This window comes from Lupinus angustifolius, chromosome LG17 (assembly GCF_001865875.1).
Source record: "Lupinus angustifolius cultivar Tanjil chromosome LG17, LupAngTanjil_v1.0, whole genome shotgun sequence".
In the NCBI taxonomy this organism is placed as follows: domain Eukaryota; kingdom Viridiplantae; phylum Streptophyta; class Magnoliopsida; order Fabales; family Fabaceae; genus Lupinus; species Lupinus angustifolius.
Genome location: NC_032025.1, coordinates 1,594,262 through 1,613,414, shown reverse-complemented (window position 1 = coordinate 1,613,414; position 19,153 = coordinate 1,594,262). Strand labels below are relative to the sequence as shown.

The 19,153-nt window shown below is 36.1% G+C and overlaps 5 protein-coding genes across 9 annotated transcripts; 2 read left to right on the top strand and 3 right to left on the bottom strand.

Moving 5' to 3' along the window:
• On the top strand, positions 370-5,565 carry LOC109331170 (U-box domain-containing protein 5). Of its 3 annotated transcripts, none has more exons than XM_019565513.1 (6): positions 370-582; positions 1,248-1,333; positions 1,602-1,787; positions 2,011-2,118; positions 2,560-3,722; positions 4,361-5,565. In XM_019565513.1, exons 2-6 carry the CDS (start codon positions 1,277-1,279, stop codon positions 5,124-5,126), a joined length of 2,280 nt encoding a protein of 759 aa, XP_019421058.1. In that variant the 5' UTR covers positions 370-582; positions 1,248-1,276; the 3' UTR covers positions 5,127-5,565. The 3 variants fall into 3 exon arrangements, with proteins under 3 accessions (XP_019421058.1, XP_019421056.1, XP_019421057.1); XM_019565511.1 differs by lacking the exon at positions 370-582 and adding an exon at positions 723-833 and having other exon boundaries at positions 1,250-1,333; XM_019565512.1 differs by lacking the exon at positions 370-582 and having other exon boundaries at positions 881-1,333.
• On the bottom strand, positions 6,330-9,657 carry LOC109331175 (tubby-like F-box protein 5). 2 transcript variants are annotated; one of them, XM_019565520.1, is made up of 6 exons: positions 9,298-9,657; positions 8,244-8,625; positions 7,953-8,040; positions 7,366-7,495; positions 6,935-7,273; positions 6,330-6,895 (listed from the first exon to the last, which is right to left on the bottom strand). In XM_019565520.1, the coding sequence occupies exons 2-6, from the start codon at positions 8,589-8,591 to the stop codon at positions 6,601-6,603; spliced, it is 1,200 nt and encodes a 399-aa protein (XP_019421065.1). In that variant the 5' UTR covers positions 8,592-8,625; positions 9,298-9,657; the 3' UTR covers positions 6,330-6,600. The 2 variants fall into 2 exon arrangements, with proteins under 2 accessions (XP_019421065.1, XP_019421064.1); XM_019565519.1 differs by having other exon boundaries at positions 6,330-7,273.
• LOC109331171 (laccase-11) lies at positions 11,185-13,958 on the top strand. Its single transcript, XM_019565514.1, has 6 exons — positions 11,185-11,374; positions 11,463-11,614; positions 11,725-11,969; positions 12,165-12,293; positions 12,441-13,364; positions 13,636-13,958. The coding sequence occupies exons 1-6, from the start codon at positions 11,195-11,197 to the stop codon at positions 13,764-13,766; spliced, it is 1,761 nt and encodes a 586-aa protein (XP_019421059.1). The 5' UTR covers positions 11,185-11,194; the 3' UTR covers positions 13,767-13,958.
• LOC109331173 (serine/threonine-protein kinase Nek8) lies at positions 14,228-17,367 on the bottom strand. 2 transcript variants are annotated; one of them, XM_019565516.1, is made up of 5 exons: positions 17,352-17,367; positions 16,405-16,727; positions 15,458-15,674; positions 15,072-15,381; positions 14,490-14,977 (listed from the first exon to the last, which is right to left on the bottom strand). In XM_019565516.1, exons 2-5 carry the CDS (start codon positions 16,710-16,712, stop codon positions 14,490-14,492), a joined length of 1,323 nt encoding a protein of 440 aa, XP_019421061.1. In that variant the 5' UTR covers positions 16,713-16,727; positions 17,352-17,367. The 2 variants fall into 2 exon arrangements, with proteins under 2 accessions (XP_019421062.1, XP_019421061.1); XM_019565517.1 differs by lacking the exon at positions 17,352-17,367 and having other exon boundaries at positions 14,228-14,977; positions 16,405-16,712.
• Positions 17,084-19,144, bottom strand: LOC109331172 (pentatricopeptide repeat-containing protein At5g66520-like). Its single transcript, XM_019565515.1, has one exon. It carries the CDS (start codon positions 18,877-18,879, stop codon positions 17,293-17,295), a length of 1,587 nt encoding a protein of 528 aa, XP_019421060.1. The 5' UTR covers positions 18,880-19,144; the 3' UTR covers positions 17,084-17,292.

Sequence of the window (19,153 nt, the reverse complement as noted above, 5' to 3'; positions counted from 1 at the left end):
CAATAAATGAATATAGCTCACATCCTTTTCCCCAAATGTCATTTCATTTCTCATAATCCATAGTGACCACACCAGAGCAAACCACAACATTCTCCACAGCTTTAAGCTTTTAGATGTACTAAACGAGTCATGAAGATTAAACAAATCTATAATTGTTGGTGGAGCATGAAAATGAATTTGTAACTAAGAGTAGAAGCCTTTCCACACGATCTTTACCTTTAAATATTTCAAATAATCTAACATACATTACAACATTAAACCAACAACTTATTAAGAATAATATTTGCTGTTCAAAGAAATGCTTCATTGAATGGAGTCTGTGGGTTGAAACGTCAGCTATTTGTCTCAGTCAACGACAAATCCTCACAGCAGATATAGTAGTGATGATGGACGGTGGACAATGATCACAGCCATCACAGCCATGTCACCAAACAATGATGACTGTTAAGTACTACAATACTGTTATAAAAAACCTCAGACATGTTAAAGTTATTTTCTTTGTTTGTTTGTTCGACTTGGTCATGTAAAATCTGAAACTCAATAATTAAGGTTGATTGGTCTTTGTTTCCGCGTGAACTAAAAGAGGTAGACTTGTATTGTTGTCTTCATGAGTGGACCAATTTTCTATTGGTTGGTGTGTTTTCTTTTATTTTATCTTCAACTCTGATTTTTTTTGTTTACTCGTTCCTTCTAGAATCTATGGTCTAAAATTTTGTATGGAAGGAATCAACCTTAAAGAATAGAGAGATTATGAGATGGGACAATTGCTTTTTGTTCACCTTGCTTCTATACGTTAGAGCTGTGGATTCTAATCCTAATATTTCTTATTCTAGGTAAGAGTAGTTACTTTCAAGTTTAAACCTTCTCCTTAGTTTCAATTTGTGTTCTATTTTGGTGTGCTAAACATGCCTCCTTAGTTTTACTTTTAGGTCCTTCCCCCTTTTAATTTTATTATAGCCTTTCCAGTTTTGTTTGCAACCTTTTGAATTCAACTTATAGATGAAAAATTAAGCAATAATGTTGCTTTACAACACCTTGACCTAAACAATAAGTAGAAATAATGTGTTAGAAGAGAAGATTTTGTTCAAATAACCGGCGGGATATGGCAGTTTTCTTCTTATTTGGTTGATGTCTTGTATGTTGATCATATAGAATACTTGAATAAGATAGACTGCAGGTTTTGTTTGAGATAGTTGGATAATTTTGTGCTGACTAGCTTAGTTAATATTCTTGTCTTTCTAATCTGTAGCTCTAGAAGACTAGGACACTCCCCTTGATGGGAACTGATAGTGGTGAAGAAGTGGAGAGGTTACCAAATCCGCGCTCTTTTAAGGTACAATAATATAATTGAATCTCAATATTATGTTTCAGTGAAGATCTTTTTCAGATATTCTACTTCAGTATCTATTATATTGATTTAATTGTTTAAAGAACTTGCAAGTCTTTTACTTTGCCACTTTTCCTGGCATTTATTTGAGCTAGAAGAAAAAAGGCATTTGGCTTTGCAGCTTCTTATTTTCTTTTGGATATGTTGGTGCCATTTTCAACTTCACTTGGATGTTGGAACTAAGCATTCTATTGATTGGAATTCATGTTAACAGGTACATAGTAAAATGTGCATAGAACTCATGAAATTAGTTGACAGAATCTCAAGTATATTTCCAGACATAGAGGCGGCACGGCCTCGATGCTCATCAGGAATACAGGCACTTTGTTTGCTGAACAATGCAATTGATAAAGCCAAACTACTTCTGCAACATTGCTCTGAATGCAGTAATCTCTACCTGGTGTGTAGTCTTTTACATTTTTTAGATAACATATATCGCATTCTGTAATCTGCATCAATATAATTTCTAAAAGAACTCATGAAATTGGACCACCATTTCTTCTTGTGAAGATTGTTATCACAGTAAGAAAAACATGAGAGACCAAAGATACATAAGATCACCTATGGGTTATACTTTCAGTTTGTATGATATTTAGTTTCATTGGTTTTATTATTACTTTCAGGCTGTGACGGGGGATACAGTACTCTCAAGATGCCAAAAGACAAGAAAATTACTAAAGCAAAGCTTAATCCAGATTCAGGGAATGCTTCCAGTTCTGTTGGCTGCAGCGGTTAGTTTCCTATCTAATATACATTGCCTCAGATTCTTTTCTTAAGTTGCATGCTGAAAATCAGGTGCTTCTCATTGATTAGTGGGCTTGCTGGTGTCATTGAATTATTACGATTCTTTTAACTCGAGCTTCAAGCTGTCAAATAAAGTGTAATTTGTTTATTGAAAATTACAAACAAACAAAATCCATATGATGCTGGAAGTTTATTTTCTAGTTTAGATTAATGTTGATAGCCACATATTTCTGGATAGTTATTTTTGTTATGAAACAACAGCACATTAATTAGCCTCATCTTATTATATTTTATTACTCATTTTCTTTTCACCTTTTTTGTTAATTCATAACCCCACCTAATGCGATAAGGCTTTGTTGTTGTTTCTTTATATATTCAACTGGAACTTCATTTTAATACTGTAGTTGGCACTGAAATGTATCTTGCAGGTTTCTGGAATAATTGATGATCTTGACTGTGCAAAATTTGTCCTGGACTCTGCTGAAGAAGAGGCTGGAAGGGTTGTTAGAGAGTTGCTTCAGCAAGGTAATTCAGCCACAGATTCAGTTGACAGTTCTGAAGTTAAAGCTCTTAAGTTTGCGGCACCAAGACTTAATATTACATCTCCAAAGGCCATCTTAATAGAGAAACGATCTATTAAGAAGTTGCTAGATAAAATTGGACCAAATGACCCGAAAAAGAAAATGATTTTGAGATATCTTTTGTACCTACTGAAGAAGCATGGAAATCTCTTTGTGGAAGAACAAATGGAGAGGTCCTATTCTCCTAATGAAGAACCTATTGCAACCGATAACTCTATTCATGAATCTCTTCAAAGGCATCATGTTGAGTCAGAGTTCTTGAACTATGGTCAGTGTAGAACTCAAACCAGTGAGTTGGGTACAGTTACACCCCCGGAGGAATACAAATGCCCAATATCGTCAAGATTGATGTATGACCCTATTGTAATCGCTTCCGGGGAGACATATGAAAGGATGTGGATACAAAAGTGGTTCGATGAGGGTAATGATATGTGCCCAAAAACTAGAAAGAAGCTAGCTCATATGGGATTGACTCCTAACATTATCTTGAAGGAGTTAATATTGAAGTGGTGCAGGAACAATGGTGTCTCCCTCCCCGATCCAAGTAGGCAAGCAGAAAACTTTCATTCATGGGAAGCTTCCTCCACTTCCATTAAGAGTCTTGGAAGTTATTACAATGACTTGAACTTGCCAATGGATCATAGTAACATGTCACTTGGATCCTTGGATACGAGTTATAGTTCAGATGTCTCGCATGCTAATATTACTCATGGCTTAAATTTGATTAAGAATAGTGACAATTCTCAGAAAGATAGAGCTGATGCAGAGATACAGGATACAGATTTGATGCTTTTGTCTAAACTCCATGATCTTCAATGGGATTCTCAATGCAAGGTCATTGAAGATCTGAAAGACCATGTGAAAATCAATCACCAAGCCTTTTGTTCTGTATCACCTGAAGATTTCATTAAACCACTCGTCAAATTTCTGAGCAATGCATATGATCAACATGAGGTTAAAGCACTTAGAGCTGGAACTCAGCTGCTGTTGGAATTTGTGAACAACTGCAGGCATGATTTCTTTTCCCCTTTCTCAGCTTGGTTCTTTGTACATTGATAATTATTTTGGGCTGGTGACAATGATCTAATTTCCTTTTTCTGGTGATTTGTGTCTAAATTTATTGACAATTATACTGAAACAATAACGACCCAGTTTAGAATAAGAAAAGCTTGTTATATTAAAAAAATCCTTGTAAGTATGCCTTTTTTAATATATTCGAACTCGTTATGGGTCTCTGGCTGGTGTGGTTCTTGCATGGGCACATACCTATTGGTACAAGATACAACCATTCAAAATCTTAAGATAACCCAAAAATAATTGTTGTGCTAAGGACTTTATTGGTATAAAGGCTAGGTTTTTGTTGTTGTAATGACTAATTGGTATTTGGTTGGTTGTGCCTAACAGGCACAGTGCCAATATAACATTTATTCTTCTGGCTGATAGATTAAGATTATAGTTCTTCCAACTCCAAAGGTTGAATGTGGATAGTTTTGAAATATTTGATGGGTTTGAACTTTGAAGCCTTTAAGTCTTTTTTCTTTTTTAATTAGAACTTTTTTCTTCCTGACTTAGAATTGCTAGCTTGCTTGTTTAATTTGTGCACTTGCTTTTGATATTGGAAATAACATTTTTGTAGTTTTTCATGCAGAAATGGCCTGACAAATTTAAGCGAAGATGTGTTCAGCATGTTGACAAGTTTTCTTGATTCAGAAGTGATAGGAGAAGCTCTTGCCATAATGGAAGAGCTATCTGGATATTGGTCTAGTAAAGCTAAAATTGCAGCATCTAGCACACTCACTTCTGTTTTAAATGTACTTGATTCTGACGATAAAGACTTCCAACAACGAGCTATCAGAATCATGTACAATTTGTCGTTCAATGGAGAAGTCTGTCGCCACTTTTTATCTCTCAAGTGCATCCCAAAATTGCTGCCATTTTTTAAAGACATGTCCCTTTTGAGATACTGCATTAGCATATTGAAAAATCTTTGTGATACTAACGAGGGTAGGAATTCTGTTGCTGAAACAAAGGGATGCATATCTTCGGTTACTGAAATACTTGAGACAGGTAGCGATGAGGAACAAGAACATGCACTGGCTGTTCTAGTCTCTCTATGCTCTCAACGTGTGGATTATTGTAAGCTGGTTATGGATAGTGATATTATCCTTCCTCTTGCCTATATCTCCAAGAATGGAAATGATAAAGGAAAAGCAATTGCGATGGAACTGCTACGTCTTTTGAGAGACATTGATTATGTTGAGAATGAAGATTGCCTTGAACCAAATCTCAACACCCCTCAAGATTCCAACAATCACCCTCCTCAAGAAAAGAAAACATCAAAAGGGGCCTCATTCATGAAGAAACTATCATTGTTCTCAAAATCCAGTTCACATGCATCAAAATCAAAGAGATGAAACTGAATTCCTCAGCATTTCAATCCATAGTATCCTTGTGATCCTTACTATGGGGACTGAAGATTATTTGCCTGATAAGAGCCATTTTGGATTTGCTAGATAGCAGACATGCTTTTAAGAAGGAGCCTTAATCTTTGTGAATATAGCATTCTAATTATTCATTTACAACGCCTCTGCTGCTTAATTTTGCACTATACTAACAGCAGATTGTATAAGGGTGTAAAGTTTTGCTTATGATTATGATCTATTTTTTTTATATTCCAATTCAAGGTTTGTCTCTTGTTAAGATAGTTGATAGTTTTCCCTTTTCTCCTTTCTGTAACTTACTAGAGACCAGTCACTTTTTATTTGGAGGTTGATTCTTATTGTATATATATTGCACACTTTCATATTTTGAGCACTGATTGTAAAATATATACTGATTAGGGCTTTCAAATTATTGCTTGAGAATATTCCATGCTACTTTTGCTTTATGTTTAATAAGCATTGTTAAATACTGAATACAGTGTATAGATGCAGTGTTTGTATTTGTTTTTCAGTGTTTTGGTTTTAGCACCAGGACTGGATTACTTGACTCAACTCAAAAGGTTAGGCCTATGAACCCTTATTCACTTCTTCAAAGTAAAAACTTTACCATCAAACCCCACATTCACATCACATAGGCACCAACAATATAGTACCTCCTACTTTGAAAAAAAAGTCAAACAACCAACTATTACTGTAAGTGTATATATCAAGTTGTGACCATCTTTTGCAACCTTCTCTTCCATAGTAATTTGAAATTATCAATAATGTGTCATGTACTTTCTGAGTTTATTAGATTCATCTCCATAAATAGACAATTTACTAGAGTAGATTTTTACTACTAATACCACTCTAAATTAAGTATGAATAGACAATTGAAAAAACCAATAACGTCAACCCATAATTAACATTAGAAATTAAGTCTGGTATTTGTAAGTTTCTATTTTTAAGGTTCCACCATCATATCAATTAATTATGGAATAATATAAATATATGTGTGTGTATATATATTTAGTCATGATGACTAATGGCGTTTGAAAGGATAATGAAAATGGTATTTTTAGCTCTTCCTAGACACATGTATATAATAAAGACACCTGCATGGCTGAATGGCAATTAACGAAAACGACAAGCATCAGAAAATAATACCCACTTGACAAAAACCAAGAGATTCTTTGGACTGGAATACCCTGAGACTATATATTATGAAATTGAAAATTCACCAAACTTGATATAATTTTAGTTGCAAGGCTATGAAACAACATACATGTTAAATAATATCAGAATCAACTAACACAAGGGGGATAAAGGATAATACTAATGACTGCATAGCTAAGATTGTTGGCTGCATATAACCATGCCTGATGAACTGTGCCTAGCACATTACATGGTATATGTATATGTATATGTATGAAACAAAACAGCAGAAGATGAATCAACGACATTAGTCTCATTCACAGGCTGGTTTTGTATCAAAGCTACTTAAGCATATTGCAAAGGCTTGGGAGGCAGAGAGTGGATAACGGTAATCCATGGTAAATATGTCTTTTCCAATCTTTCCAAACTGCAAGATTACCTTTTCTTGTTCTGCAGCAGAAACATTATGAGATGGATCAACAGCAGCCACAAGTTGAAAGTTTTTAACAGAAGCCACGGTAACACGACCCTTGAAATTTAGGCACCAGCATTGCAGCTGCTCGTGCCATCTGGGAGCCTTGTTTTTAAGTACAAGAGGATCAACCGAGCCTTGGTTCTGAACTGGAAGCTCTGTGAGGCTTGCAGAGTTCAAATCTGTAACTGGACCTTTTCCTTTCGGTGCCGATGAAGGAGAAAAATGTTCATCAATAACTTGTGGAAAAGAAGTGGGAGTTGGAGCATTGCCCCCTTCCTGAATAGCTAACACGGGTATGGAGTTCATGGTGCAATGCATTCTTCTCGGCCCTCTCGTACGAAGAACATTGAGCTCATAAGCTACGGTGCTAACAACGTAGTTACATGCTGGAACTCTTGGAGATACTTGATTAGAGTGAAATTTCCTGCTAGAACGGCTATTTGGTATAACTCCAGCTTCATATGGAGGTTGGCTGTCATATATAGTGAACTTGGTCCCCAAAAAATTAGACCTGCCAAAGATTGCCATCCAGTAGCAGATATGAGAAGGAGCAAGTGGAAATCTTAAAATAAGGCAAGAAAGTTCATATCATCCAAAACTTGCCTCAGTTTTCCAACATATGTGTTGCTGGATCGAGAAAACTCATTTGCAACTAGAGATATGACAAAATCTGTGCCTCTTGCCCTTCTTATCTTTTTGGCAGCTAATAACAATTTATCAGCCTCATTCTCCACTGTATACGTAAAATAAAAACAAACCAATCTTCTTAAGGATCATTTCATGAGCTCACTCAATAATAAGATGGTTTGAATATCTTTGAAAGGAGAAAAACAAAGCTAAAAGTTAGCTTTGGATATATCCACAGATTTTGCTTCCTTTTGTCCCATCCAAATAGATTATGTAAACAAAGATTTTATGCAAACTGTAAAGCAAAGTTCACTTTGCTTCCCAATAGATGAATATAAAAAATGATATGGATACCAAGAAATCCATTTGTCATTTGAGAAAAGAGTTACGAGGAAAATGATGACGACCATTGTGTGCAAGTGACATTGATATATAAAGAAACCCACACATTTAAAGCAAGAAACTTGCAGTTCAACATTCAAAGTCATAAATACCACATTTTGAAGAATAATGTAAAGACTATAAACTGACACGGATTGTCGGTAATGAGAGAACGAACTTACATGGCACCAGACCCAAATACAATAGAAATGTAGAAGTTTCCCTGTTCCTCCTGATAAAGCACTGTATTGGAGATTCACGAGGACCCGGCTATTCATAGACACAAAGGAAATTAAATATAAGAAACAGAAAAGCCTGAAGAGAGAAAAAACAAAAGTGCCCCAATGCACGAGGCTCCCACCTAGTGGGGGTTCGGGGAGGGCATATGTACGCAACCTTAACTTCGCAAACGAAAAAGCCTAAAGATAAAAGTGAAATTAAAGATTGAGCCGGAGAGGGGTGGAATTTATTACCTGCTTCAATGAAATAGGAAATGTGAGCCTTCCACATTGCTCGGGAGTCTTGACAATCTCTTTTGTAGCGACCCTCCATGATTTACACACTGAAGCACAAGAAACAATGACAGCGCGTGCAGGCCAAGATGTCTCACTCTCTTCAACCCTCCGGATTATGTCCATGAGCAACTCAGGAGGTAGATTTGCCCATGGTCCCTGTCGAATAGGTTCAAGTGGAGTTACATCAGGAACAATGTGTGACTTTGTACAACTGTGACAATGCCTGCTTTCTACACGTCGCCTTGATATGCTACCAATACCATCCCTCATCTCCTTGAGTTCTCGTACTATGCTTTTTAATGACATTTTTGCAAAGCATATCAATCTTCCACCACAAAATCTGCAACATTAAACAAAATTGAAGCAATCGATATGCTTGGGTTGACAAAATATGCTTATAAGAATGTGAGCTCTTCCAAAAAATTTGATGCCTATAGGACTACACTGGCTGATATAATGTAACAAATATAAACAGGCAACTTCTCCCAACAAGATGCACTGCAACAGCATGCACATGTAACTCTAGAATCAATGCATTGTTTTAGATTGTATATTACAATCATTACACAATATGCAGAGTAGCTCAACAGGTATATAAATTGCACCCCGAAAAAAACCAAAACCAACCCAATTTTACAAAATAAGCCAGTCCCATCATGAACTATTGGGTCACATTCATAACCCATGAATTACAAGGTTAACATAAAAAAGACTAAACTTTTGTGAGAAAAACATCCAAATCAGAAGTTCCCCTAAATCCTTGGCAACTTTGCAATCTTCCATTTCCAATCTCTCAAACTTGCACAAAATCATAAACATGGCCAAAAGTTATCATATTTTGTCATCCACAAACAACATGATAGCGCAATAACCTAACTTAATCCCCCCCATATAAAGATTAAAAAAAAAATGTTTTTTTGGATGAACAAAACAAAAAGAAAATACCCCAAATGCATAACAATGAACCATCAAAATTATTTTAAAAACATTAGAAAAAGAAAAGAACCAACACCTATAAAATTAAAGCCAATAAGAAACGGATGGATCGAACCAAATCAGCTGAAAAGTTTACAGTGTTGGCAGAAAAATCTCAGCATAGAACAAAATTGATGAGGACGGAAGCTTCTAGAATCCGGATCCATAAATAAGGGGAAGTAGGAAAACGTAGAAAGAGAGGGTCGATCCAGAAGAGTTGAGGATGATGTTGTGAGGTTCTAACAAAGTTCATAGATGGAGGAGCCGTCGCATGATCCACCGTCAACGACACCGTTCAAAAGAGGAACGGTTGTAGGTGGGATGCACCGGATCCAAGGACTTATTATTAGGAGTGCCATTGTTTAAAGATATTAAAATCTCAATTTAGTAATAATGTATTAATGTGTTGTTTTCCAAAAAATTAGTTCTAACTGTAATAATGTGTTATTACATTAATAGGAAGATTAGATCATGAATATTTATGGAGTGTAAAATTCATATATACTCATCCTATCATTTATTTGTATCATTTCTAGTGTATAGAATTCATAAATTTTTCTCTTAAATTATGAGCTAAAAACTTAAAATTCTATAAATATGAGGATTTAATATGTATATACTGAACTTCATTCATATATTAATTATTATCGACTCTCAAATAAAAAGTAATATAAATCAATAATAACTTGTCATGCATACATATTATTAAACTCATCTTTTGTTTTTGTTCTATTGATTAATAAAAAATCAAATAATACAACTAGGCGTATGGTTCAATTTTGATTTGCAACCAAACAACAATTAGTTTCCATATTTATAGATCAATAATTTTGCATTTAAAAGCAATTCAAATCAAACCCAAACACCCCTAAGCAGAATTAAAATTGTTTTAGGTAGTTGAAGTATTTCTAAGCAGCTTCACTGGAATTGCGCAATTTATGTATTCTATATAGATCACAAATGAATCCTCACAAGCCTTAAGTTTATTTAACTTCAGTTAGACGTAGCAGTATCTAAAAATTTGTGTAATTTATTTGTAACCACAATCCAGAGTGGTCCACACCTATAGAAAGTCCACAATTGAAGGATTCTCAATAAGGATGCAGGTACCCCAACAAGCAATAGTATTTGTTTGGTGAATATCCCATCATAGCTAAATAATTACTTAAGATATGACTTTTATGTTGTAATATTTGTATCATATTAGTGTAAAAATTTATATCCGACAACTATATTATTCATTTAGATTATTATTTTGAAGAATCAATGATGATTAAATATGAATGGTAGATAATGCAGTGATAGTATATAAAACTAAGACACTATAATGCATATATTTTTTTCTCCTATCTAATACCAACCCACATAAACTTTTAAGCTACATTTTTATAAGAAAAATAAATCTATCTAGAAGCAACAGTGCTTAAACCCATGGATTTTTTTCCTAAACCACGTGCTAATAATTGGTAAAATATTCAACAAGAGAATTTTTTTCAATGCAAAGGATTCAGTTGTAATCACAAAACATAGCATTATATTTCTCACTACTATAGTTACAGTTTACCATTAAGACATTACTCCTCCTTAACGAAAAAGCTTAGCCAATTATGAAGTTTAGTTTGGTCCTCTGTATCTCTCATTCTCTCTCACTTTCACTAGACACATATATGATATGAATCAATAATTAATACCTTAAATTTAACTAAAAATATTGATTCAAACGTATGAATATGTTTTTTGGCCTAGCAATCTCAGCCTCTACGGCAATATTCCAAAGGCATTGAAGTCCTTATCAGAATATCGCTTAGAAGGTTACAAACCTTAGTGTAAACCCTTTCATTACCTAATCAGATTTGGGCTTGTAACAAACTTGTTAGTCCAACCTACCTTTGCAACAATTTGTATAAATACTACACTATATTTTCTTCACCAACATGATATCATTCACACAAAATCAAACATATCAAATATATCTGAAGTTGTCTAAGAGGAACATAGTGATGTCTTGCTTGGGATTTCACTGTCATAAATCTTTGCTAATGATTATTTTTTTAGCATTTCTTGGCTTAATATCTTTTCCAGCTGAAGCAGCAATAAAGAAATACCAATTTGATGTTAGTTATATGATTATATATGGTCAAAATCATCATATATCCTTACTTTAACTATTTGTTTGATGACATTATTTTCTCTACTTTACAGGTTCAAGTGAAGAATGTGAGTAGATTATGCCATGCAAAACCCATTGTAACAGTAAATGGGAGGTTTCCAGGGCCAACAATTTATGTTAGAGAAGGGGATAGAGTTCAAGTAAATGTCACCAACCATGTTAAATATAACTTGTCAATTCACTGGTAAGTCAATTTATATTTTACCAGACACAAAGGTAACATATAATTTATGTTATTTATATGCATGCAAATGAGATTTTCATAACATATGGATTGGTTCTAATTTATTATAGGCATGGACTTAAACAATATCGTAATGGTTGGGCTGATGGACCAGCTTATATTACACAATGTCCAATTCAGTCTGGGAACAGCTACACTTATGACTTCAATGTCACAGGGCAAAGAGGAACATTGTGGTGGCATGCTCATATTCTTTGGTTAAGGGCCACTGTTTATGGTGCAATTGTTATCTTGCCTAAACCAGGAACCCCTTTTCCTTTTCCACAGCCAGCCAGAGAATTTGAAATTCTGCTAGGTAACTCCATTTTCTGACCAAAGGGTAACCACCTTAACATTCTAATAATTTAAATAACAACAACCAAACATTTATCTCGTGGTCGGCTCGTTTAACTGCGGAATTCTGATAGGATCTAGTACATTAGTGTTGGTATGACCGCACCTATTCTAATAATTTAAACAAGTAGTTAAATTATCTTGACTTGTGCTACAGGAGAATGGTGGAACAATGATGTGGAAGAGGTAGAAAAGCAAGGGTTCAAAATGGGGTTGCCACCAAATATGTCTGATGCACACACCATAAATGGAAAGCCAGGACCACTCTTTCCATGCTCAGAGAAACGTAAGCAAAATAAAATATTTGCCTAAGTTTGTTATAATGTAAAGGAAAAGTCACTATGCATTTGGCTAAGTATGCCTGATCATAAAGTATCTTTACTCTAAGGAAAACTAATGCATTTAATCTACAATTTTTCATTTGTTTTTCTAGATACATATGCAATTGAGGTAGAACAAGGGAAGTCTTACTTGCTGAGAATCATCAATGCTGCTCTCAATGATGAGCTTTTCTTTGCCATTGCTGGACACAATTTGACAGTAGTGGAGGTTGATGCAGTTTACACAAAACCATTCACCACACAATCTATACTAATTGGACCTGGTCAAACCACAAATGTTCTGGTCCAAGCCAACAAAGTACCAGGTAGATATTTTATGGCTACAAGGACATTTATGGATGCTCCAATCCCAGTTGACAACAAAACTGCCACAGCTATTCTCCAATACAAAGGCATTCCAAACACTGTACTTCCCTCTCTTCCTCAACTACCAGCTGGAAATAACTCAGATTTTGCTTTGAACTACAACAAGAAACTAAAGAGCTTAAACTCTGCAAAGTACCCTGCAAATGTTCCCCTCAAAGTTGATAGAAACCTGTTTTACACTATTGGTTTAGGCAAGAATTCTTGCCCCACATGTGTGAATGGAACAAGGTTACTTGCTTCCTTAAACAATGTATCTTTTGTGATGCCACAAACAGCACTTCTTCAAGCTCACTACTTCAACATCAAGGGAGTTTTCAGAACTGATTTCCCTGAAAGGCCTTCAACTCCTTTTAACTATACTGGTGTGCCACTAACTGCAAATCTTGGTACTTCAACAGGAACTAGAGTTGGAAAGATTGCCTTTAATTCTACAGTGGAGTTGGTTTTGCAAGACACAAATCTGCTCACAGTTGAGTCACACCCTTTCCACCTTCATGGATATAACTTCTTTGTAGTTGGAACTGGAGTTGGTAACTTTGATCCTGCTAAAGATCCTACTAAATACAACTTGGTAGATCCTGTTGAGAGAAACACTGTTGGGGTTCCTACTGGTGGTTGGACTGCAATTCGTTTCAGGGCTGATAATCCAGGTATAGATAGTGAAATATACTCTTACTACCTTATATTCCATACAAATTGCTAATGTTCGCTATTACGGTTAGTGTGATTGTGATTGTTGTGACCCAAATACAATCTGATACGGTTGCACTGCAGCCCGATGTGGTTATATCATTATGATTTGGTGTCATAACGCAAATGCGTTGTGATGCAGTCCACAATTTGAATCACTCGTAGACTAACCTTCTTATGCTATATTAGTAATTCTTTTAAAATTAATGGTGTAAATGGATGTATGTGTAGGTGTTTGGTTCATGCATTGTCATTTGGAACTGCACACTGGTTGGGGGTTGAAAACTGCATTTGTTGTAGAAGATGGTGAAGGAGAAGATCAGTCTATTCTGCCTCCACCAAAGGATCTTCCAACATGCTAATCATAAAACAAATTGTGAAGAATTGTATTCACTATTCACTTTCATAATTCAATGATTCATTTGTACTATCTGCTAATACTTCCTGCAAAAGTTGTGGAGGTTTTTTAAGTACCAGATTTGGTGTGAAAAATAATGTAAACAAAGTTGTTTAAAAGCAAAGTTCTTTCATGCAACTTGAAAAGCTTCGGTTCAGCTTGTCAAATTGAAATAGCAAGTGGATTACAATTTTAAAATATTAAAAAACAACCAAACTTAATTGCATCACCGAGTAGAAATATCAACAACAAAGTCTGAGATTTTATAAAATTTGAAAACAGATGGTCACTCTTCTGATAAGCCTCACAAACATTGAGATTTTACCATAATGATTCATATTTTTGTTACTTCTGTGAGTAATGAGTATTGCTTCTCCCTGTTTCACCCTTGCTCTTACTGTAATGACCTTACCGACCTTATAGACAAAGTCTTGAGTGGTTGCAAGGAGTCCACCATGAAGTTTGAGCTTTATGCAATATACATTACACACATTATATAGAACTTCCATATATATTTTACATTTGGATATATACTTATTTTAAGATGAATAAACTCCAAGATTAAAAGAGACACTTTGCTTCGCCCTTCTAAATTTTTTCCCATGTTAGTGTCTGCACTTTATTTGTATTTCCTTCATTGCTTTCTCTTCTGAGCGTCGCACCAAGGCATGCATTTGTTCAAGCCATATCAGCCAGCAACTAGCACCAGATTATGATCAAATCCTGATACAGCCTGTAAAATTTGAAAACCTTCTAAAGAATCAAGGTAATACGGCTCAACTTCGTCCACAGAACTTCCTAATCCAAGTCTGCCATTTTTGCCAGAGCCCCAGACCCACAATTCTCCTTTTGACGTGAGGGCAAGGGAATGTGCACGCCCTCCTGAAACGATGACCGGATTTTCCCCGGCCAATCCGTCGATCAAAGCAGGGCCGTCCCCTGGCCCAGGCCTTCCAAGCTGAGAACTTTGGTTCCACCCCCATGAAGCAATGTTTGTGATCCCAAGACTAACATCTGATAACCCATCAAGCTGACATATAGACAAAGAATGGCCAAGCCCTGCTGCTATCGAGACAGGGCTGAATTTCATGTCAACTGGAAAAATTCCCAAGTCTAGTCTACCTCGCCCCAGTTGGCCATATACATTGCTCCCACAGCTTAGGAGGGTACCATCACCTAATATAGGGTAACCATGTTCATAACTTAGAGGAAATTTCATGCATATGTGAAAACTAGATGTAGTTACATAGACAAGTATTTTTTTACTTACGGCAAAGAATAAGAGAGTGATCAAGGCCACATGCAATGTCCACAACTTGAACACCATGCAGTTCTTCCACCAAGCAAGGTTCCCATATTATTGGCATGTTATTTTCCTTCTCCATCCCTTCTAAAACTCTCTTTTCAGCAAGTTCGAGGTCTGAATTTGAATGTTGTGAATTATTTCCAACCGTGGAATCTAGTGGAGATGTTTCTATTTCATTCCCCATTTTTCCTATCCTACCATCAGCTGAATAACCCCACCCAAACAACTTTCCATCCATGGTCCGAGCAAGAGCATGTCCCCATCCAAATGAAACCTGTTCAATCAGAGAAACAAGCTTGAAAATCTTAACCTACAATTCATTCAATAGTTAGTACGGTTTAATCATATACCTTTGCGATGTTTTCTCCAGAAAGTGCTTCAACCTTGGTAGGTTTAATAGCCTCAGTGACATGTTTGCCAAGACCAAGTTGTCCACGCTTAGATTTTCCCCACACCCACACAGAACCATCATCCCCAAGAGCAGCAGAAACAACGCCGGATGCAAAAGCACCACACACGTTCACATGTTCTAATCCCACAACTCTTTTTGGCTCATTCCATGATTCTCTGCTAACCAAACATTTCCAAGTTCCAACCTTAGGAAATCAATGAACAAACACTTAATAATAAATGCATAGCTGCATGGATATGGGTCACACTCAATACTCAACCATGAACCTTCTTATTCTTAAAATCCATACATTAACATTACTATGCTTATTTATTTTGTTTGGTTTTCCCTACAGATAATAGACTAATATCGTGAGGTACGGTCATATATGGAAGCAGGGAACCTCCCAATAGTGTTTTTCTCATACACAAGGATCGTGGGATTGAATCCAACACCTCATATTTGATAGACTCAAACCCTTGCACTTGGACTGACTATTAACGTTAGTATAAAAGGGTCTAATTTCCAACAATTAAAAAAGAGCGGGTGACTCGGGTGGGGTTTCCGGAGGATAGATTTCCAAGATTCGAACTCATGACCACAACTAACTGACATCTTAATTTCCAATAATTAAACATAAGCTCTATTTTTAAGTCTCTATTATCTAATTTCGTCTTTTTTTGGTTCAACCAACAATATTCCCTCACCTTGTAAGCAACTAATCTTTTTCGAAATATCTGGCTGTTTACCCAACGAGTTTCTCTCAGGAATCAAATCATTAACTTTTTTTTTATGTCCGTGGTTAGTTAGTCTTCCACCACTAGACCAATCGCTTTTGTTGAATGCTGTATGATTGATTGAAAAAGTAAAAACATAAAAAAATGAAGGCTTTAATATGTAAATTACCTAGAAGTAGGGCCACGACCAAGTTGGGCTTCATTATTTCTACCCCAAGCCCAGAGATGGCCATTAGAAGTAACAGCAAGAGAGTGATAGTGGCCAGCAGCAACACTAACAACAGTAGAAGGAAGTGCAGGAATTGGTGTAGGTTCATATATATCTACTCCTATACCCACTGAAGATGTAGGTATTCCAAGTGCTCCTTCACTTCCATCTCCGAAACTCATCACGCTTGTTCCACCACTACTCATCCATTTTCCCCTCACACTTATTCTTCTTACGTTCTTCACTTTCCCAAACACTGATCTCCACATTCTTCTTCTACTTTACTTTTTCATTAAGGTGTGTAGATCCCATCGGTGGTTACTTTTATTCACACAATGGGCCCCTCAATAGTAGCCCATCAAAGCCCAGCCCAAATTCAATGGGTTTGGCCCTAATTTGGATTGGACTGTTGTTGATTATGAAAATCCTAGCTCTTGTACTATTTAGGTTTTCTATGCCAATTTGGGAGAAAGGTTTTAAATTATACTTTCTGTAGCAGTTTTAGAAACTTTAAAATTAAAGATAATTGATCACAATTATGATGGCGATGAAGTTTCAGCGACTCCCAAAACCTTGACATAACGACATCTGATTATCCCAAATCCTGATTTAAAACCTTGGTTAGGTTCATAACTCATTTCACAAGTACAAACCTTATTACATGCATAACAACATCATTGTAACAGGAAACAAATGTAGTAAGTAATAATTGTCTTTTCTTTCATCCTTCATGTTTCCCAGACTATGGAAGATTATATTACATTCTTCTCTTCTAATTCCTCCCAATTTAATTATATCCAAACAGGTAGTGAAATACAGATATTCTCTCATTCCATTTTCATTTTCCTCTCAATTTACCCCAAACATATCATTTCTGTTCCCAACAAGATTAGGCATGTCATATATATCTTGGATATGTGGGTTGGATCCAGCCCCAGCAAAGAACTCATGGACAACCCCATTGAGGGTGATGCTACTGAGTCCTGGAAGGTTTAGTAGACCCCTGTCTTTGATTTTGTTTCTCACTTGAACTGCTTGGTTCCATTCTCCACCTGCAGCATGAATACTTGCTAAATGAATATACCTGCCACTATGATCAGGATCCAATTCAATAAGAATTCGACCGATCTCTTTGCCAAGTTCAAGATGTTTGTGCATGTAACAAGCATTTAGCAATGATCCCCATATTGCAGCACTTGGCTTTAAGGGCATTGACTCTATGAATTCCTTTGCTTCTTTCAAAAACCCTGCACGACCAAGAAGGTCAACCATGCATCCATAATGTTCCATAGATGGGTTTATCTTATAGATAGTGCTCATTTTCACAAACAATGACTTTCCTTCTTTGGTTAGTCCTGCATGACTACATGCAGTGAGAATTGCAGTGAAAGTAATGGGAGTTGGGTTGATTCTGGCTTTCCGCATTCGGAAAAACCAATCTAGAGCTTCTTTTCCCTTTCCATGGACAGCAAAACCACCAATTATTGCTGTCCAAGCACAGACACATTTCTTTTCTAAACTACTAAACACTTGTAAGGCTTTTTCCATTTCACCACATTTGACATACATGTCTATAAGAACACAACCCAAAATTGAATCTTTTCCTATTCCTTTTTTATCAATATATGTGTGAATCCACTCGCCTTGTTCCAATGCACCAAGGCTTGCACATGCTGAAAGAGAGCAACTTAGAGTTATTCTATCAGGTTTGATGCCTGCAGCCATCATTTGTTGGAGAAGAGACAGTGCTTCTTTGTGTATGCCTTTCCTTACAAAGCCAACAATCATTGTCGTCCAAGTGATAACATTCTTCACTGGCATAGCTTGAAAAGTCTTGTAGGCCATGTCTATGTTACCGAATTTCATATACCCATCAATCATTGAATTCCATGAAACAACATCTCGTGTGGGAAGCCGGTTGAATAGGGCGTGTGCAGATTCCATTCTTCCTGAAGTTGCAAAAACATGAAGGAGGGAGTTTGTGGCATAAAGCTCCGAACCAAAACCCCTTTTGATAAGATGACCGTGAATTTGGCTGGTTTCTTCAAAGGCTGAGATAGCACAACATGCTTTAAGAATGAAAGGGAAAGTGTAAGAATTATGAGGTACTGAATGATGAAGCATTTGGTGGTACATAAGTAGTGCTGCCTCTGGTTCATTACTGTTTGAGTATGCCCTGATCATAGTGTTCCACATGACAGTATTAGGTGAACTTATTCTGTCAAATACCGTTCGCGCATATTCTAACTTTCCCTTTTCAATTGATACGTATGAAGCTAAGAGCCTGCTTACGATTAAGTGGTGTGTGATATTGCCTTTCTTCAAGATTAGGCCATGAATCTGCTTCAGTTCTTTTATGTTTGAACATCTCTCAAGCAAAGCATGGGTATACTCAACATTGGGTTGCAGTTGCATCATAGTCACCATGAAAAACATAAAGAAATGAAATTATCCTTCAGATATAAGTTGAAATAAATTGAAGAAGAGAGAATAAGACGTTCTAAATTTGTGGCTTTAAATTGTTTGCACTAGTTTGGGATAAGATATTTGTAGACGAATAGAGTATTCTGTCTTAGATAGAAAAGGTTAAAAAGAATGGACATCCTTTTTTGGCTTTTTCCATGTACGTGGTATCATTCAGCATTAACCATTTATTACAAGATAGACATACTTTCATGGAGACTTGGAAAAGGAAAAAGTTACTATAAGG

What these genes read in the sequence shown, in the direction of transcription:
- LOC109331170 (XM_019565513.1), top strand. Translation starts at nt 1,277, where the DNA reads ATGGGAACTGATAGTGGTGAAGAAGTGGAGAGGTTACCAAATCCGCGC. An exon ending in AATGCAGTAATCTCTACCTG is followed by an intron (nt 1,788 to 2,010) that starts GTGTGTAGTCTT and finishes TATTACTTTCAG; the next exon opens with GCTGTGACGGGGGATACAGT. An exon ending in GAATTTGTGAACAACTGCAG is followed by an intron (nt 3,723 to 4,360) that starts GCATGATTTCTT and finishes TTTTTCATGCAG; the next exon opens with AAATGGCCTGACAAATTTAA.
- LOC109331175 (XM_019565519.1), bottom strand. Translation starts at nt 8,591, where the DNA reads ATGTCATTAAAAAGCATAGTACGAGAACTCAAGGAGATGAGGGATGGT. An exon ending in TTCCTATTTCATTGAAGCAG is followed by an intron (nt 8,041 to 8,243) that starts GTAATAAATTCC and finishes GTCTATGAATAG; the next exon opens with CCGGGTCCTCGTGAATCTCC. An exon ending in ACATATGTTGGAAAACTGAG is followed by an intron (nt 7,274 to 7,365) that starts GCAAGTTTTGGA and finishes AATCTTTGGCAG; the next exon opens with GTCTAATTTTTTGGGGACCA.
- LOC109331171 (XM_019565514.1), top strand. Translation starts at nt 11,195, where the DNA reads ATGATATCATTCACACAAAATCAAACATATCAAATATATCTGAAGTTG. An exon ending in AGAATTTGAAATTCTGCTAG is followed by an intron (nt 11,970 to 12,164) that starts GTAACTCCATTT and finishes CTTGTGCTACAG; the next exon opens with GAGAATGGTGGAACAATGAT. An exon ending in TTTCAGGGCTGATAATCCAG is followed by an intron (nt 13,365 to 13,635) that starts GTATAGATAGTG and finishes ATGTATGTGTAG; the next exon opens with GTGTTTGGTTCATGCATTGT.
- LOC109331173 (XM_019565516.1), bottom strand. Translation starts at nt 16,712, where the DNA reads ATGTGGAGATCAGTGTTTGGGAAAGTGAAGAACGTAAGAAGAATAAGT. An exon ending in CTGGAGAAAACATCGCAAAG is followed by an intron (nt 15,382 to 15,457) that starts GTATATGATTAA and finishes CTGATTGAACAG; the next exon opens with GTTTCATTTGGATGGGGACA. An exon ending in TCACTCTCTTATTCTTTGCC is followed by an intron (nt 14,978 to 15,071) that starts GTAAGTAAAAAA and finishes ACCCTATATTAG; the next exon opens with GTGATGGTACCCTCCTAAGC.
- LOC109331172 (XM_019565515.1), bottom strand. Translation starts at nt 18,879, where the DNA reads ATGTTTTTCATGGTGACTATGATGCAACTGCAACCCAATGTTGAGTAT.